Source organism: Copidosoma floridanum, unplaced genomic scaffold, assembly GCF_036245765.1.
Source record: "Copidosoma floridanum isolate Cflo_tuat_1 unplaced genomic scaffold, Cflo_Japanese_pri ptg000017l, whole genome shotgun sequence".
Classification (NCBI taxonomy): Eukaryota; Metazoa; Arthropoda; class Insecta; order Hymenoptera; family Encyrtidae; genus Copidosoma; species Copidosoma floridanum.
This window is the reverse complement of record NW_028321894.1, coordinates 7,604,774-7,624,528: the sequence shown is the minus strand read 5'-3', so window position 1 is coordinate 7,624,528 and position 19,755 is coordinate 7,604,774. Positions and strand designations below refer to the sequence as shown.

The 19,755-nt window shown below is 33.2% G+C and overlaps 1 protein-coding gene across 1 annotated transcript in view; it reads left to right on the top strand.

Annotated features, from left to right (window-relative positions):
- Positions 1-1,555: 1,555 nt before the first annotated feature.
- LOC106640615 (discs large homolog 1-like protein) overlaps positions 1,556-19,755 on the top strand; it is a 317,181-nt gene continuing 298,981 nt past the window's right edge. Inside the window, exons 1-2 of the mRNA XM_089592456.1 lie at positions 1,556-1,559; positions 2,166-2,311. Coding sequence (XP_089448582.1) covers positions 1,556-1,559; positions 2,166-2,311 — 150 coding nt within the window. The remainder of the gene's footprint in view (positions 1,560-2,165; positions 2,312-19,755) is intronic.

Here is a 19,755-nt window from a genome sequence, read left to right as displayed (position 1 = left end):
CTGTTAGTGGAAATATTTTTCTTAATAATTTTAAAAGTACTTACACAATTTTTTTTTCTTATAAAAATCATGTAAGATTTTTACGGTTCTTGCCGAACCACCTGTGGTAACGTACGTTTAACTATTTTATTTTATTTTATTATTATTATTTTTTTTTTTTTGTAGAAAACAAAAACAGTGAGAAATCCTTTTTATCTTACTAGACAAAGTATCTTCAGAAACTTGTTTTTGGTCATCGAATGAAATAAGTGACTTTTTAGTTTTTAATATTTTTTAAAGAGAAGCTTTTTCTTTATCACGGCCTTCACGTTAGTTTATTAAACTTAACTCAGTATTCATGTGTCTAAGATACCACATGCAAACCTTGAAGATGTTATGTAGAAGAGTGTGCTGCAATACATTTATAAGAGAAATGTTAAGCATCATAGTAAAGTAGAAAACAACGATGATTACAATTTTAAGATTTTGCAAATGATGTGCAAGGGATAGGAGGAATTTATCAGGATAACACTACTGGGGAGGAAAACAGCCTGTAAGTAGTTTCTGCTGGTACATTTTTACGGATACTATAGACTTAATAATAAGCTAAATAGTACATTGATAAAAACATTATTACTGGCCACAAAAATAGATATTTCAAAATTTAATAAAAAATTACACCTCATGAATAAGCATCCATTTGTTTTTAATAATACAATTTTTTCACGCAAACACAAAAAAGTTTTACAGACTTACACAAGTTTATGAGAAACTTTGTAAAAATGATGATTCAAAAAATTACATCATTTATGAAAACAAGTCAAAGCAAATTGACGGATTCTAAAATCTTGCAAGGCATCAAATACTGTCACAGTTGATCTGTTTGTTCGGGTTGTTGTGAACTGCTGGACTTGTATTCACCTTCACATTTGTTCCAGACAATTTTACAAGGATCAAATAAAATAAGTAATGTTGGGTGGTCTAATAAGTATGTTGATAAGTTTTTCAAAAAAGTAAAATGTTAAATATCAACGTGACCTAACCACACTCTCTCCGCATAGGCTCGTTTGTATAAATCAACTATATGCATGACTTGAATGGTATCAAGCATAGTTATATAAGCTCTTGTACTTCATCTACATGGTGAGTAGAGTACCTATAGTTATGCGAATTTTTGCGAAACTTCCCGTCAGGCATTAGAAAGTTAAACAAGTGTTGAGCTCAGAACAAATTTATCGATAAGATCAGCTGTAATAGTGTGAACTTTTTGAAATTTTTTTTTTTATTAATTACATACCTGCCCATTTGGAAGCTTTAAGCAAAATCATACATAAACGATACAAGTGGAGATCAGAGCATTAGCATTAAAAGACACACATGTTCATGTATACTTGCTACACATACGTACATGTATGCATCAAATAGTTGAATAGATGTATACAATAAAACATCATATATCTGTATATCTTACATTGATAACTACGAACTCAAGCGTTTGGACTCTCTGAGTCCAAATGTCTTAGCTCAGACAGTCCCCTCCCTCGAATTTCCATTGTTCAATACTGTGCTGTACTATATGCGTACAAAATCTAGGTTAAGCGGCACGCATTGTTGTATAAAATTTTTCTCGTAAATGATACTGTATACACAAAAGATAGTAAAAATTAAGTAATAAACAAAAATGAACTTTAATTTTTTATATTTTTACATTGATCTTTTTTTTAAAGTTTTTTTACTTCTAAAAAAAAATTACTCGAAAAACTCAAGATTTAATTAAAAGTTATTTTATGTTCTGGCATTGTACGTTTTGATAGAATCATTTAAAAATGAAATAATTTTAATTCTTACTAGCTTAAAAACAATAATTTAAACTACTTATAATACTTACGGATATTAAAAAACCACGCTGTCCTTACTAAGAATTCTTTTCTATAGTTGTAAAAGCTTGAGTGATACAGTCTTTTTCGTCCTTTTACTTTTTACTGTACCTTAACTAAATGAATTTTTATCCTGCACCACTTTATTTTTAATTTAGTTTGTTAAGGAATATGATCACGTGGAAGTAATAAGTTAAGAATTTTAAAGAATCGTTGATCCTGGGTCTTACCACTTTTAAATACTCTACAATAAAAAAGTTGTAGCTCATTCATTAAATATTTTTTTTTCTTATTTTCATGTATTCACAGATATTCAAGAATTCTACGCGATATCCTTACTAGATGGAAGAACTAAGGAATGTGTCAATTTTTCTGCAAGCCATCCACATGCGAGTGAATCAGAGGACATAACAGAAAGTGTCAATAATACATCGGAACCAAGAACCCCGTATAACGTAAGTGATTTTGCCTTACAATGAGTTTGACTTTTTTCTTACACAATACAAAAAAATTTCTAATAAAAAAAAATAATAAATCAAACTGGAACTTACAGAAACATTGATTGAGTTATTGCTTTTGAAGATAAATACACATGTTTTTTAGGTAAAAGATGTACTTCACTGTTCAATCGATAATGTAAGTAAAGAAGCTCAGTAAGGGTTGACAAAAAACAATTGTCCTTTATTACATCCTGATTTGCTATTTGTATAATTGTTTTTTTAATGTTAGATTAGATTTAGTATAGAAGACCAAGCTGGAATAGGCCACGGGATTGGCTGAATTTCTCAAAGGTTAATAAAAAGTTTGCAGTTTGTTTAGTCAATAAAATCCTGGGTAAATGCTAGTAATGTTAGTAACATTTAATGCACATTTAAGAATGTAATCTCAATGGTTCTGAAAACAATAGTTTTAATTTAAATTCAAGCTTTTCTAAAATAGAAAAAAGATTGTTCTTTGAATATCATCTTTTTTAAATTTACTCTACTTGTTTCTGTTATTTTTAGAAACATAATAAGTGCCTGCAAACCATACTATTAAACACAACTGAATCATTCATTGAAGTCAGTTTGTATTAACTAAATTACTTTCTTTACTTATATATCTATTCATATTTATTCACATACCTGAGTTTTTGAATATTTCAGAGCAAACGCTTGGAAAACAAGTGTATTATTAAAATCTAAAATCTATTAATTTCATGCCTTTAATAAGTTATTTTTCTTTATACCTAGTTAATAATACTACAAAATGTTAGTTTTAGAATAATCCTATTTTTGTGGACCTAATGTATCGTTCAATAATTATACTAAAATTTTTATCCCCATACAACAAGCGGCATTTCAACTTCAAACAAGGTTTTAATTACGCGTTACGCATGTAGCATTTTGTTTTGCATTTATAAGCTTCAGACAAAAGTATAAAAAATGGAACGAATTTTAAATAAATAATTTTCAAAAATTAAAAAAATTATTTAACTTTCTGGTATATAAATTTCTAATAAATTAGTAACTGTTGTGCATTGAGTGAATATAATTAATAAATGCACTCACTACTCACTATACACGTTTTTTGTATAGTTACAGACTTATCACTTTATTTGCTAGTTTTGACAAAAAGATAAGTGTGTTGCAAAAAATTGAATCGATTTTTTAAGTTTCTAAAATATGACACTTAGTTAACTCAATAATGTATCTGCTATACCTTTATTTCTCTTGCTCAAGTTATTTAATATGCTGCACGCTTTCAAGGCACTCTCGTAAGCATCTACTTACTTCAATTTGAAGCGTAGGTAGCACGAAATATTTAACTACAAAGAAAAATGTTATTTAATTAATTTCACACTTATTATTTAAAGATTCACAAACAAAAATTGTATCAGTTATACTTTTATACACAACAGTAAAATTTCATTTATGTGCAGAATTTTTCAGAAACATATTTCTTCAAAGTAATGTCTTCTAACTGATGCCCCAAAGAAACTTTTAGTGTATTTCTTGTATCGTATTCTAGACATACCAACGTAAAGCTGACCATGATTAAACACGTTTCTCTGGAGATCTGTATCTATTCTTTAAACGATTGTCCATGCAATTTATTAATAGTCATTTCAAAAGCTACCGTAACAGAAAAAAGCATTTTTTTTAAAGTTAATGGACATTCGTTCCCACAATACAAAGTAATACGAATTTAAAAAATAGTAAAATCAAGTTTATCACTAGTTTAAGTGTTACATTTCGATAGGTGTAAAAAAAATCAATTATTGATAATTGTGTTTCATTTCATAAGCACTTATGAATAGTTATGTTTCTTAGTATCATAATAATAATGTTTTTTCTAAAACGTGACTTGTATGGAGGTGAGCTTAAAGGGTTGAGAGAACTATGGTAATCTAGAAAAAAAGCCCAAATAAAATTTACCAATGTCACAACCGTTGGTACAGTCAATCTCACTGTACGTATGCTCTGTAGTCTAATCTTACAAATCAGTACACTTTTCATTGATGTCATTAAAATCAACATTTCTTGCTGAGAGTACAGTGCATTTACTTATTTTATAGTTTTTCTTTCTTCCATTAGGTTGCGAAAAACATAATTTTCGATGAACTTATTGTTTTTTAGTATGACCTCGTTTGGAAGGTTAATAGTATAATTTTGGTTGTTAATACTACCGTCAGCTATGTCGAATGGAAAGTAAGTGATTTGAACGTCTTGTGGTAATACTTCTAAATTTGTTGTTAATATAAATTTTTAAAAATGTAACCATAAATTGCTGTACTTAAGAGATAAGTCTCATACTTCGTAACGAGTTCCATAAACTTTAAATGAAAGAAGCTGCCTTAAGTCTTTATATAAGACTTTAACTTTGCCTCCAAATGATAAGCCATTGTTTATTATATTTTTCAACATCCTGTAGACTATTTCTAAAGCATACCTTGATGACATTGGTGCTTTATCCCGCATAAATACCTGAACGTCTCTTAAAAATAAACCTTCTTTTGATTTCCTTTTGATATTTGTCATTGAACATTCTCTTATGTTTTCGAAAATGAAAAATTGTTAACTTAATTTATTACGGATAACCTGTTTTTACTGCTTGTTCTACTGTAATCTCATCACGGTCTTTTAAAACACTAATAGTTACAGGTTACTCTGTTGTGGGAAGGTCAACAAAGTGTCGTCTTTCATACATTCATAAGCTGCTAATGCAAGAGTGAGATAGTTAATAATTGTTTTCTTTATCATTTAATCGCGAATAACCTTCACACATAGAATCATTCAATTTATTTCACAACTTATCAGGATGAATTAGTTGACAGTGCAGCAATACCTAAACAAATAAAAGTTTAAGTCTTTGTTGCATTAGTATTCATTGCTTTAATTCACTCATCATAATCTTAAGTCTTAGAGCTACGCATGCTGCTGTACAGAAAGATTTTTGACTGGTTTTATGTTGTTACGTCAGTGCGACGTAAAAAAATTCCTAGGCTGGGCGTTCAGAAGAGGAAGGGGGGAGCCCGACTATTCTGATCAAATTGAAGTGGTTGTCTAGCAGTTGTGGAAGGCACTCGTTTTCTGCGTATTTCTGGTTTGTCAAGAATACCCAGCATGACGTGTCAAAATAGTATCCCTATCTGGGAGTAAGAGGTTACGAATACCGTATCGAGTAAAGGTAGTTACGTTCTAGAGGTTACGCAAAGGGGCAAAATGGTTTAAATTCGCGACCAGTCTAGGAGCCACCAATACCATCCAGAGTAAATGTGATTGCCCTAGAGTTTACGTGAAATACAACTTGACTATTTATATCTTTTGCCTACAGTTTATCAAATATCGTATTAAGTAAATGATGTTAACTTTAGGAGCACGTTCACGACGGCAAGAAGAAAAAAGAAAAGACAAAGTTAATCACTTGGTAACTTTTGTGTAACTTACTTTTATTAGAACGAAGTTCTTTATGTCGCGTTACTCGGGGGGCTGAAATTTTAAAACCGACAGATTTTTTTTTTTTTTGAAATGAAAGTGATTTCACCAGAAGTCTCTTCCTCTTAAGTTTCCCCCCTTACCCCGTTCTCCTCGCCAACTGTTCTCTATACACTTCCCCTCCCCCCACTATATATGTATATCTGCCAACCGTGCCGTGTTACTCTTCTGCACACCTTTACCCACCATTTCCCCTCACACTCCTAAGCAATTAATTTTTAAACAAATTTTAATTTCATTTTCCCATAATAATTTTTATTTCTCTTACAATTTTTTCGTTTTATAATAAAAAAAAAAAAAAAAAAAAAAAAACATAAAGAGATTCGAACCCTCGACCTTCTGCATATAAGTTCTGTACCTTACCCACTCTGCTACGAGCGCTGCCGACTATAGAAACTCGGTCTCTTGTACTTATGGTGTGGTTCGTAACTATAACATTTAATTTTTCAATGTATTCACTGATAATACATTCAATTATGTATTTCTTTGTTTAATAAGACATCTAAATTTGTTTTCTAAATAATACATCTGAAAAAAAAAAAAAAAAAAAAAAAAAAAAAAAATTAAAATAAACATGTAGAATAGAGTTGAAGAACGTATTAACTAAAGAACGTATCAATGGTTTTTTTAAGGCGCTTATTTCGAATTCGACAAACAAATTATGTTGCATTATCTCATAATTATATAAATAAAGTAATCCATAAATGAATTATAAATGAATTATGTAAGATCATTATATAAATATATTTTTTTTTTTTTATATTACAGTGTACTAACCTTTGAGAGGTATGTACACCACTTTATTCAATATAGTTCTGTACATAGAAAAGGTTCTATACATAAAAGTGTTATTTATTTACAGAAAAATCTTCAGTCGTTGATAAAACTAAAATTTGAGTTGGAGCTTTTTGTAAATATGTAAATACTTGAGGATTGCTATTTTTTTTTTTTTTTTTTTTTTTTTTACAGTACATTGTAGTTAACTAAATTTTTAATTTACATTTTTTTAAGGAATTTCAGAACGGCTCTAGTGGATAGGCTGTTTGGATAAAAAATGATGCTTTCTATGTTGTATGGACAATACATGTGCATTTTTTTTAGGTCTTTGAGTAGGTCTTTTCTGGGTGCATCATATAATTGACAGGACCAGATTACATTGTTTAAATCCGAGTTTTAAATCATTTTAATGGTTTTTAAGGGCACTCATTTTAAATTTTAAACACAAATAATGGCACAATGTCAATAAGTAATTATGTAAAAATAAAACAAAAATTGCATTAATGAGCTATAAAATCGCAAAAAAAAGTGAAAAAAAAAAATTAATGAAATGAAATATGAAAATAAAATAAAATAAAATTACAAAATACATAAATAAATACAATGGAATAAAAAAAAATTAAATAAAAAAGGGATTAAAAAAAAAATTAAACATAAAAATAAAAAAAGATATTAAATAAAGGAAATAAAAAAAAAAAAAAAAAATGCAATAAAATAAAATATGAAAAAAAACAAAACAAGAAATGAATAAAAAAAAAATAAAACAAGAAACAAAGAAATAAATAAAACAAGAAATTGAAAAAAAAAAGGGAAAAATTAAAAAGGAAATTAAAACAACAAACCAGAGGGTACTAATGGGTCATGGGACCCACGGTAAGAACGAAGTTCTTTAAACATGTGATGAGTATAGACACAATTTCTCAGGTAACAAGGGGGTCGCTAGACCCACAGAAAAAACGAAGCTCTGTAAACGTCAGTACTGCATTCATGTTGTATACTAAAACAAAAACTTGAAAAACGAATAAAAAAAAAACAGTTTACTACTCACGATGGTTGAACTTCGTGAGTATTGTATTTATCCATGACATTCTCTCGAAGTTCAACCATCATGAGTAGTAAACTTTATTTATTTATTTTTTTTTTTATTCGTTTTTTAAGTTTTTGTTTTAGTAAACAACATGAATGCAGTACTGACGTTTACAGAGCTTCATTTTTTCTGTGGGTCTGGTGACCCCCTTGTTACCTGAGAAATTGTGTCTAAACTCATCTCATGTTTAAAGAACTTTGTTCTTACCGTGGGTCCCATGACCAATTAATACCCCCTGGTTTGTTGTCTTAATTTCCTTTATAATTTTTTCATATTTTTTTTTTTTTTTTTAATTTCTTGTTTTATTTTTTTCTTCGTTTCTTGTTTAATTTATTTTTTTTTAATTTTTTGTTTTTTTCAGACACACACACAACCGCACTCGTGGAGGACCGTATAATAGCAGAGGCGGACTCTAACCACTTAGTCGACCGTTCGAGGGTAAAATTTAAACTGTACTGTGTCCTTCCTGTAAATCCAGGCTCTTTTTATCAGGACTAGCGGACCTCAACCACGAGCAGGTTGGAGAACGACGTAGGAAAACTTGCTGGCTAAAGTTTTGGGGGAAAAGACAATACCCGAAGATCTAATTAGCTAAAGTTGTTCCAGTTTAGCCAATCAAAACTGGCACTTCCCACATTTGACTAGCTTTTCTACATGCGTCAAGAGAGGGGAAGGTGATTCACTTACTAGTGCCCTTCCTTTCTCTTTTACATCAAAATTTTACAGAATATCCATATTACTTAGTATTAACATTAGAATAACATATCACAAAAATTCACTTAAACTAAGCACATTTTGTTTACTTAATCAACTTTGTTGTTACAAGAGCGGTGAAAATCGCCCAATATTTTACGTAAGTGTTGATTGAATCATCTTTAATTGTGTTGCTTTATTAATAACAGGTTTAGTGATGGTAGTTTTTATACATAAATAACTATAATAGTTGCTAACGTTGCCGAATACATTAATCGAACAAGTTAATAGTCGAGAAAGAGTAATTGTTAACAGTGGTCCAACCACTTATTTCTGAAGTAGCTGTAGTTGTGGTCCAAATACTAATCAAGCGTTGGTCGTGACCCATTGTTTCCTAACTTTACTAAGCCAGTCGGTCATTTCAATTTATTGTTAGCTGCGAATATATTTCGAAATGTTAGTAGTGAGATCCATTATTGGCTTAACTTTCCCGCTTTTCTTTACATTCTAAAGAGTAGCAACATTTGTCGGGATTACAAAAATTAGGCTATTGTAAAAACATTATATGGTGTAAGAGGGTAGTTCATGCATTAAAAACGAGCGAAGAGTTAACAATGTCGCTCTGCTCGGTTTACTGTAGAATGTACTATTATTTGACTACATGCATTAACTCTACGTTATTCTAACTTCTATCATCTCATCAAGTTGTGCCAACATTCAGTATTGCACCCCAGTTAAGCTGTTCCCAGTGAGACTTTTTGCCTCTATTAGGTTCTAAAGTTTTTTTCATTTCTCTGTATTAAAAAGTATTTTATTGTCTTATTTGCTTTTCGTTTTCGGTCAGCATAGGCCCACGTGCGTTTGCATGAATCATAGTTAGTCGATGTGCTGCAGCTACGAAAAGAGTTTGCAGGTGACTCATCTCTTTTCAAATGCACATTGGTCCTTGTTTGAAAGTACTTTTAAGTTGACGTGGAAAATTTCGAGGAAACGAGCGGGGAAAAAGAATTATTAGTAATTTTAGTTTACCGACGTTATAATTTCATTATAATTTTTAGCACCTTAACCATGCAACTATTATAGTTTCAACTGGAACAATTATTTTTAAGGTTAAGTAATAGAATACATACGACCAATGCAATGAAAATTTTTTCGTACAAAAAAAATTAAGAATTTTGGTGGATAAAAACTGTCAAGTATTTTCATTGTCAGTATTAAATATGAAAAAATCTAGGAACATGCTATGTTAAATCCTCAAAGTATTGAGTATAATGAGATTGTCAGCATTTTTTCGAGCTGTGACACATTGTTCATGTGATAATTGCAATGGCAATCTAATAATAGGGTAACTTTTATTTTGCAGTGGTTAACTTTCAATACAATAACATGCTTCTACAGGTCCATCAGAACGAGTTTCAACTAAATCTTTGATTACATCATATTCAATTGTTTTACCTTCTTGTACTTTTCCTATTAATAATGAAGAAGCATCAAGGCCTTTAGATGTATAAATTAAAAACACATATTTGTATTTGTGTAAGTACATTACAGCTAGAAAACTTGAAATGGTTTTAGCATGTATATGACAGTTAAATGTTCTTAACAATTCCAGACTACCCATCTATCGTTCATTTTGTAACTACCAGAATGTTTATATGTCATGCCAGTATCTCTTCGGCGATATTGAAGATACCCATTGTCACCAACGATAGTTTTACTACTAAGCTACTTCGGAAAAATTTTTCGTACATTTATTATTGTTGATACACCAAGCAGCACATGCACCATGTATAATATTTATTATTAGTATTTTATGGAAATTAATATTAACTTTCTCATCAGAAATTTTGGCTGACGTTCAATGACGTAAGCGTAAGCAGCAACTTTTTAAAATTAATTTTAAATTAATTATTTTTACATAATTTACATTAAGGTCGAGTAAACGGTGTTTTTTTAAATGAAAAACACGTGTTTCGAGATTTGGTCTATATAAAACTAATTAATCAGGTAATAAATTATTTTGGATTTCGTTCCAATCAGGATTCCACGTCATAGTAAAAAAAAGAAAGTTTTCCTGCTTTATTTACAAGTGTCGTATCATCTTAGTAACATTTCTGCATACATCAGGGAGAACCAACAAATGTAAAGGGGAAGTATAACAGCTTAACCCACACGGCTAATTACATTATTGGCGAAAAGTTTTACATAATCATGTAAATATTTGTATGTATCTCCTCTAAACTTTTTTTCATCCATGACAAAATGTATTCTATCTTTTTCTATTTAAAAATTACAATGAACCAACTCATTAAAACGTTATGTACAACCGATGATGAATGGATTAAATTCATCACATCTAGCAGCCATTTGTTATCGGATATACAACATTTTTGTGATATGCTGTTGAATTTCATTACACATTATATTGCGATTTAATCTTTGTAAACCATAAAAATAAAATGAAAGATGCATCCAAGGATCAACGTTAGGATCTGTACAACCTATGCACTGTAAGATTTTCGTATTTTTATTTCGAAAAGTAACATGTTAATCAGGAGATCCTCCATCAGCTGTTAAAAAAAATGGCAGCAACTTTAATAATTCTTTGAAAATTTTAGTTAACCTTGTTTTTTAAAACAAAACAGCTGTGGTCACTGGAATGACAAGTTAACTAAGTTATTATTAAAAGACGATAAAGAAAATAAAATTATGATAGTTGTCAAATGCATCTAAAAAATGATGCAAGCATGGATATCTTACTTGAAGTAATTCTCAGGACAATCAGGAAATGCAGAAAGTGCATTTAAGGTTAAAAAAAAAGAGCTCATTTTATAGATAATTAAAAAAATTTCATTTTTAACTATCATATGTTTGGATGATTACTGAAGTATATTAAATATACTAAAGATGAACATAATAAAAAATTATGTGAGCAGTTAAAATTATGCATAAATTTAAATTGTCAAAGTAGGTAAACTATAGCGGTTCTGGCACCCGCCCAGCTCCCCCCCTGAGGTAGTGGTGGGGGGAGAGGCTCTAGCTATAGCTGTGGGTGGAGAAGAGGCAGTGGAGAAGAGGCGGTGGTGGGGGCTGATCGGGCGGTAGAGGAGAGGCGGTGGTGGGGGCTAATCAGGCGGTGAAAGGAGAAACACGGGCGGTAGGGGCGGTAGGTGGTGTGGACTACTCGGATGGTAACGTCAGGGGAAGGGGGCCTCTTCCGAATGCTGTGATGTCGGATGATACTGACAGCTCCCTTCCTTTCCGACCGCGAATCAAGTTCCGACGTCGTCAGGATGGGTCCGAAAGGTGTAGGTGTGACAAGCCCAACGTACAGCGCGAGAGGAAGATGATCAAGCATGAACGTGTATCAGTGGATGTAGCGGATCGCGTATCCCGTTCAGCTGCGACCAACGTTGGCTTACTCAACGCAGTACCCTGCCAAGTAAGCAGAGCTATCATTTCTTATCCATACGGATGTGTTAGCCGTGGCCGATGACTTCTCGCTTCTTATTTATAGGCGTATAATGTTCTAGTGTAATATTTTTGTTCTTAGCAAGAGCGGGCGCAACGAGTCATGCTAGAATACACGTATGTGTAAGTCGTGGCCGATAACTCTTCGCTTTTTATTTAGGCGTATAATGTACCAGCATCATATGTGGATGTAGCGGATCGCGTATCCCGTTTAGCTGTGACCAACGTTGGCTTACTCGACGCAGTACCTTGCCAAGGAATTCAGCCAGCTTATGGATTTAAGTTTAAGATTTTTAGGATAGTATGTAAATGGGTTTCAATAATACCAAACTTTAGATTTAATACACATATATTTTTGGGAGCTTAAAAAAAAATACACAAGAATTTCATGGTTATTGATTTTTTTTTTTCAATATATCATATCCATCTTTATTTGGATAAGAGCGACTATTTTCGGAATAATAATTTCCCTTCACTTTTGGTGGAGATGCCTCAACGTGCTCTTCTAAAAGAGGTTTTCGGCTATTTTTATCTTCCTCCTCCTCCTTCTTACTAAGGCTCTCATATTTTGGTTTGCTAAAGATCAGACCCATGTTGTTGATGTTGCCTGATCTATCGTCACAGGATAACTGAAGCAATACGCAAATTCTCATCAGCTTATAAGACGGCGCTAATTTCTTTGTACTACCACACGGCAAGATGTACTTTAATTTTTTGATCTTAAATTTTATGCTTACTTTACTCTTTTTTTTTTTTGCCTACACACAGTCATCGTTTTTGACACCAACATTAGTATCAGTTTCAGAGTCACTATCAGTATCAGTATCAATATCATTAGCATTAATTCCATCAAAAGTATCCCAACTGGGAAGCGTTTTAGAAAATTTCTTCTTATAACTATTAAGCGCGTCTAAAAAACATTCTGTGTCTGGTTCAATGCTACTTTCCACCAAAGAGCAAAGCCACAATTTTATTTGATGAGCTTTACTAAGTGCGCAATATTGCTTTCTACGTAGACTTTTTTGTACATCATGAGTACCACACATTAACGCCTTTGTTGAATATCCCATATTAAGAATGTGACGCGATGGCGCCATATACTGCTGAATGTTAATCACAGTACACCCTATGATCGATTCCAAATAAGTGGCTGTATTATCTTCATAAACGTAAATTCGATGTGCATTTTTTGCTACAGTGTACAAATGTTGCTGTAACTTTCTAATGGAACAATCACCCTCGAACCAGCGAAGTCCATGCACTAGCTTCGACTGAAAGTCGTTGTTTTGGCGCACATCCATAGGTAAGGTGAAAAAATTGCACGGGGGCCGCACAATCCAATGACTGATCGCTGGTCTCATAAGCGACACCACAGCCACTTCTTTTGGTAAAAACTGTCGAGAAGCGTCCAGAAAACCTTTAATCTCAAGAACATAATCCTCGTAAAAATCCATTTTTATTTTGCAGCTCAAAAGCGTCGTACTAACTGCGATATAAACGCGTATCCGTTGCGTTTGATGCTGCGTGATGAACTAAGCAGCACTCTGCACCGAAATAAGTTTATATACACGTTAGTGTAGGCACTGCGCAAGTGTGTGTTTTATCAGAATGAATCATCGGTTCTTAATATTTTAATCTTAAACTAGTTTGTAAGGAAAGGCTACATAAATAATAACAACAATATAATTCAATACATTTATTTATAACATTATTTCAAAAAAAATACAGTTTCATTGAGTTTTTTATTATACATCTTCTTCAGAATCAGTAACATCTTCCCATTCCATATGAAAGTAGAATTTTTTCATTTGTTTGACATTGTGGGTGGCACACATAGATCTTTACGCACCATTATGGTGAGGACATGCAGTAGCTAATGTTGGGAGTTCAAACTCTGGATAATCAACCATATCACTAACTTGAAAATTAAACCTTTCGAGCCACCTTTTCTTTACTTCTCCAATCACAAAAATCTTCTTAGCATCTTTGAGATTCTCCTGAAGAACATTACCAATTTCTGTGTAGTCGATAACGCCTGATTGCCAATCTCATCCATGATAGGATAGCTCAAGCCATAAATTTTCATGTTTGTATTTATCATTTAGTTTGCGCCAAGAAAATGGCGGCTTGAAGATGAATACTTGAAGCTCATCATCTCCATGGAGTGGAAGAATCGCCAACTCTTTAAACACATAATCGTTGCCAGGCTTCTTAAAGCCCTGCATGTCCACCATGTACTCCATCATGATAAAGACTGACTTCACTGCTAGTATTTTTTTTTTTAATTTTATATACGTGCTTAAACAAGTTTTCTCACGTCACCACTAATGGGATTGTACTCTACGATGCGATCGTGTAGAATGAGACAGTAAGCAGATACATTTTCCAGGAAATTCTCTCGTGCTTCAAACTCTAAGCGCATATCCACTGGCGCGCTTTTTAAAGCTTCATTCTGCTTAGAGCAGTCAATTACAATAAGAGGCATGTGTGTGATAAAATCTTTTTTATTCAGCATAGGTTCGGGTTCTTTCCTGTAATAGGCGGCTTGAAAATACTTATACATATCATATAAAGTTGAAAACTGATTTTTATTAATATCAAGATTAAGATTTCCATAAGGATAGTACTGTGAGTTTAAGAAAAGCTTTACATTGCTGATATTACAGTGATCAAAGAGACTGGCATTAAAAGCAGGATCATTTTTTCGCTTATTCTGAAAGCCCAAAATAACAAAACGAGGCTTTTCCAACTGATTGAAAGTTTTGACAGTCCACACATGTCTAGAAGTTTTTGGCAAAAGAGGATACTCATACAACTCCCAATTGTGGAAACTCATAGAAATAGGCTTGTCTTTTGCAATAACATCAAGCAAACAAATTTTTTGTCTGTCTGATGCAGTTATGTAAGGCACAAGCCACTCAATCTGAGTCAATTTAAGCTTATACTTTTCGAAAATTTGATTTTCAGGTACTTGTATAACGGCACTAACATTATCTCTTGATCTTGTAAGGATTAATTCATGTTTTGCATTAACCACAACTTTGCGATAGTCTTCAGCGAAACCAAATATCATACTCAAAGGTATTGACACTTCAAAATAAGAATGATCATTGATAATAGATTTTTTCTCTTCAATGTCTATCCAACCAGCATTTTCAAGCATTAAACTCTGACTGGGAGAGAAAGATATCCATCCTTTTATTAAAGTTGTCAATCCAACATTCTTACACCTATCAATTTCAATACCGTTTAGTTCATATCGTATTTCTTTAAACAGATGGCAGATGGCGTTATTAACTAGTTTTTTTTTCTCAAGAGATTGATCATCTCCAGTTGTTATACGTCCAGAAATACGTAGGGAACTTTGAGAGGGTAAAAGACATAAATCTTGATGTTGAATTAAGATGCGAATTTCATCACTGCTATTAAATGCTGATGCAATGTGGGGTCAATGGGCATGAATTTCGTAGTGTGCAACCGACTCATTAAACACGACACCTGACTAAATCCCAAGAATCTCTTCCATTACAACTTTTTCTCGTTCACAGGCAGCAAAAAAAAGCACAAGTTATTTGCCACCAAGAGCTCTTACTTTTAGGCCTAGGTTTTTTAAGAACTGGACGTTGTGACGTGTTAACGCTTTGAGCGTTCGTCGACGACTGATCCGTCTCATCCATTTTGGTTTATTCTTATAGCTTCGTCCAATTTAGTTGTCTCGTGGATGACTATTCGTCCTCACCCTCGTTACTTGTTTTTATAGCCTCGTCCAACTTTACTATTGTTGTACACTATGCCCATTTCAGTTGAGTTGTTTGAAGTGTAGTCTTGTATTTATAACTTCTCCACGAAAATTAATCAAGTAACCTTCCTGATCAACAATGCGTACTTGAAGATGATCTATAATTTTAACAGCAACGGGTAAATAAATGATTTGCGATGGAACTTCGACAATCTTGTATCCCGGTGGTACAGCAGAGAAAAACTCGTGGATGGTATGAACTTTTTCTCCGTTTATATAGGCTCCACTAGTGATATTACACTCAACTCTTAATGTGTTAACCTTGAGAATAGCAACAGGTAAATCTGAGATGTGAGTACTGGTATCCCTAAGAATTCGTTCAGTAAAGCCTAAAAGACGGCCTATAGAATCTTTTGGCCTGAAGTCAATAGTATGACTACACGTTATCACACTGCGAAGAGTATTATTATTTGGTTTGATGCTAATAGCTATATCGTCGGGTTGTAACACGTCGATCAGAAATGACTCAATATCTTGAATTTCGTAGCTGCCAGTTGGAAAAACAACTACTTGATCGCCTACGTAAAATTTATTATTACCTCCGTCGATATTTGGAATTGAATTGAAAGTTAGGAGTTCTACTAGACCAATAACGTAGTTTTGTGCTGGTGACAACTCGATAGGTGGAAAATATTGTGCTTCAAGAATAGACGATGTTCCTGATAAACTTAATGTCAATGATTCTTCCATGACGGTTTGTCAATGACTAATGTTACTTGCGTATTGGGATACATTTATATTGGCTGATAATTAAGTTTTTTACAAAGAAAGCATAAGCAAAGATGGCCGCAGTTGTATGTACCAAAATCTTGGAACCTTTCATAATTATATTTGACACATCTAACACCAAGATATAGCAGTAGATCAATCGGTGGCTGTAGGTCACCAAAACTGTCGAAATACGTCACGTTATTGCCTCGCTTTCGATAGGCAACCCAGTGAGTACCAGGACCATCCTTAGCATCGAGATTGACTATTGCTGATTCAAAAAAACGTGGGCCATCGGCTGGCAAAGCATTTCTCATGAAAACTTCACGGAAATTCGGTATTTTCAAAATTTTTGCAAACTTGATGAGGTCATAGTCTGTGAGAGCTTGGTAAGGCAGTTTTACGTAGAAATTTTTTTTTTTTCATCTTTTAAGCCTTTTCCAAGCCTTAAATGAAGACCTAAGCCGTTCTTATATGGTTTTAAAAACAGCCCTTTTCCAAGTAAGAGTGCTTCCATTTCTTTATTATGCCTCTCACTCTCCTCTAGCTGTTTTCGAGCAACTTTAGCATCATTAATAGCCTTGACAACTCCAGTTACACCATTAGTGATAGTGCCTATAGCACTAAGGCCAGCAAATGCAGGAATGAGGTATGGTAGGAATCCTCCAGTTTTCTGCGGGATAGGCAATACTTGAGGTATTACAATATTTTTTCTACCACCAGCTTTTTTCACAGTATCCTGAGCTCCCTTTAACGCCGAAATTATAGCTTTTCGAGCACTACGATTAGGAATCATGGACTTTGAAGCACTTCGAATCAAGCTTTTCAAAGTAGTTTTCTTCGGCTTCATTTTGTTTTTACTCACTTAACTAGAATTCGTACTAGGGAATGCTCCCATGCCGAGTTTGGATTTCAATACCATGGCACTGGTAATAGTAAAAGCAGCAGCTTTTTCCCCTAAACCAGCGTCTGTGGCTTTGAATCTTTGCCACGCCTTTTCAGTGAGAATTTTGTCAGCGGTGTTTCTTGCTGTAATATTTTTTCGATCCTGCGAAAAGGCTATATCGTGTTGCTTGCACGCCTGATCCAATGGATTGATACCCGGATCTCCGCGAGCTAATCTCTTAGCTAGTTTAGTACATGGTCCACAATATTGATATCCTGGTACGTGCAGCTCTATAGGCAGTTTATTGATAAGTGTGTTTATAATTCCACAGCCTTTGCGATGATGAATGATCATTACTTTCCAAGTGCTTAACGATAAATGAGCTCGAAAATATATGTAGAGCACTATTTATAGTTTCATATTTCAGCATGCAGTAACCACGAGCTCCGAGGAACAGAATATTTAACTTCCTGTCATAAATTTCAACAAACTGATAAGCAAGATTAGGAAATTCGATGACAAATGAGTTTCAAAATATATAGGCAAACCATTTACAGTATCATGTTTCAGTCTCAGTTGAGTCAGCATACAGTAAACATGAGCTTCATAGATCAGAATATAAAACTTTCTGTCGTGAATTTCGACGGAATCGTTAAGCAAGATAAGAAAATCCAACGCCATGGTGATTTGCTACCCTATACGATAAGAGCTGTTCTTTGTGGTCCGTCAAACTGTGGAAAAACAAACAGCTTGCTAGCTTTAATTACTCACCCCAACGGATTGAGATTTAGGAATGTTTATCTATACTCAAAGTCGCTGGATCAGCCAAAGTATAAGTTTCTAGAACAACTGTTGGAGCCCATAGATAATGTGAAGTATTTTTCATATAGCGATCATAAATCAGTCATATCTTCTGATAAGGCACTACCCAACTCCATAATGATATTTGACGACATTGCCTGTAAAAAACAAGATAATGTAAAAGCCTTTTTCTGCATGGGACGTCACAAAAGTGTTGACTGCTTCTATCTATGCCAATCCTATGCTTAAGTTCCAAAGCACTTAGTCAGAGATAATTTAAACCTTTTAGTCATATTTCGACAAGATGACATGAATTTAAAGCACATCTTTAATGATCATGTTAATACTGATATGACGTACAATAAATTTAAAAAATTATGTGTAAACTGTTGGAGAGTTGGAAAACATGAATTTGTAGTAATAGACAAGGAAAGAGATGTTGATAATGGTAGATATAGGAGAGGATTTGATTCTTTTGCTATAAATATTACTCATGCTTATTGAGTGCGTATTAGTCTCTTGTTAACCATCAAGCGATCAACATAGACACTTTTCGTAAGGAAAAAGACGTTCTTCGGCAAGTTGAAAAAGCTAGAGAAGCTGTTTGACGTAAGCATCGATTGTTAAAGTCAGGAAGAGAAAATTTTGAAAAACCGATTGGAGAGACTTTCAAGCCTATTACTGATCCACTTCTTAAAATTATCGATGACACAAAGAAAGTCAAAAACGTGCCACTTAGCTCTGAATCTTTACTTAAAAAACGCTTCAAGCCTTTTAAGTCAAAAATTAATAATACCGACGCATCAATATTCCAATCAGCTAATAGTAACAGTGATGATGAAGAAGATACTTTTTCGTCGAATGATACTATCAAAGACTATGATACCGTTGTTGAAAAAAGTGACGATAATGATTCAGCGCATGACATCGATAAAAATGAACCTATGAACCCATACTTACAAATACTTGATAGAAAAGAGTCAGAACTGGATCGAATTTATGGGATAAGAAAGGAAAAAAACGGACAGCATATACTTGGTGATTCACCTATATATTTCAAAAATAATCAAATTCAAATAAAGGATCTAAGATATCCAATGACTGATGGATTAATGGAGTTACTTATAAAAAAGCATCCTGATAAAAAGCACATGACACCAGATAATTTAGTTAAATACAAACAAATCTTGGAAACGTCAAGTGCACATAAAAGAAAATTTGTCAAAAATGACACGATTTGTCCATACAATAGTAATAAATTCAATAATGTTATTGCCCTATTATTTAATCTCACTTAAATTAAGAAGAAAGGCGGGTCCATACCTTCATTTAAAATTGCTAGGCTGAACATGCAAATGGACTACGTTTACTGGGACGATCCTAACGAGCTGGTCAATCGGCTAAGATTACTAGTGGCAGAAAAATCAGCCAGTAATCCTAGTCACACTAATGAAATGAATTCAATCATTGAGGAGCTTCGTGAAGCGAATATCATATATTGAGAATCGTTATCAATTCTACTTTAGTGTAAAAATGAACATCGACGTGTTCGGACGTGGATCAGTTAAGTCGAAAGGCGGTAGTCGAGGTCCTCGAGGATTTGGATATAATCTCACCACAGATGGTCAATTTGACTTGGAAAATAAAAGGTTGTGCAATGTTGCACCAGCTATTCAACCTCACGATGCTGTAAATCTCAC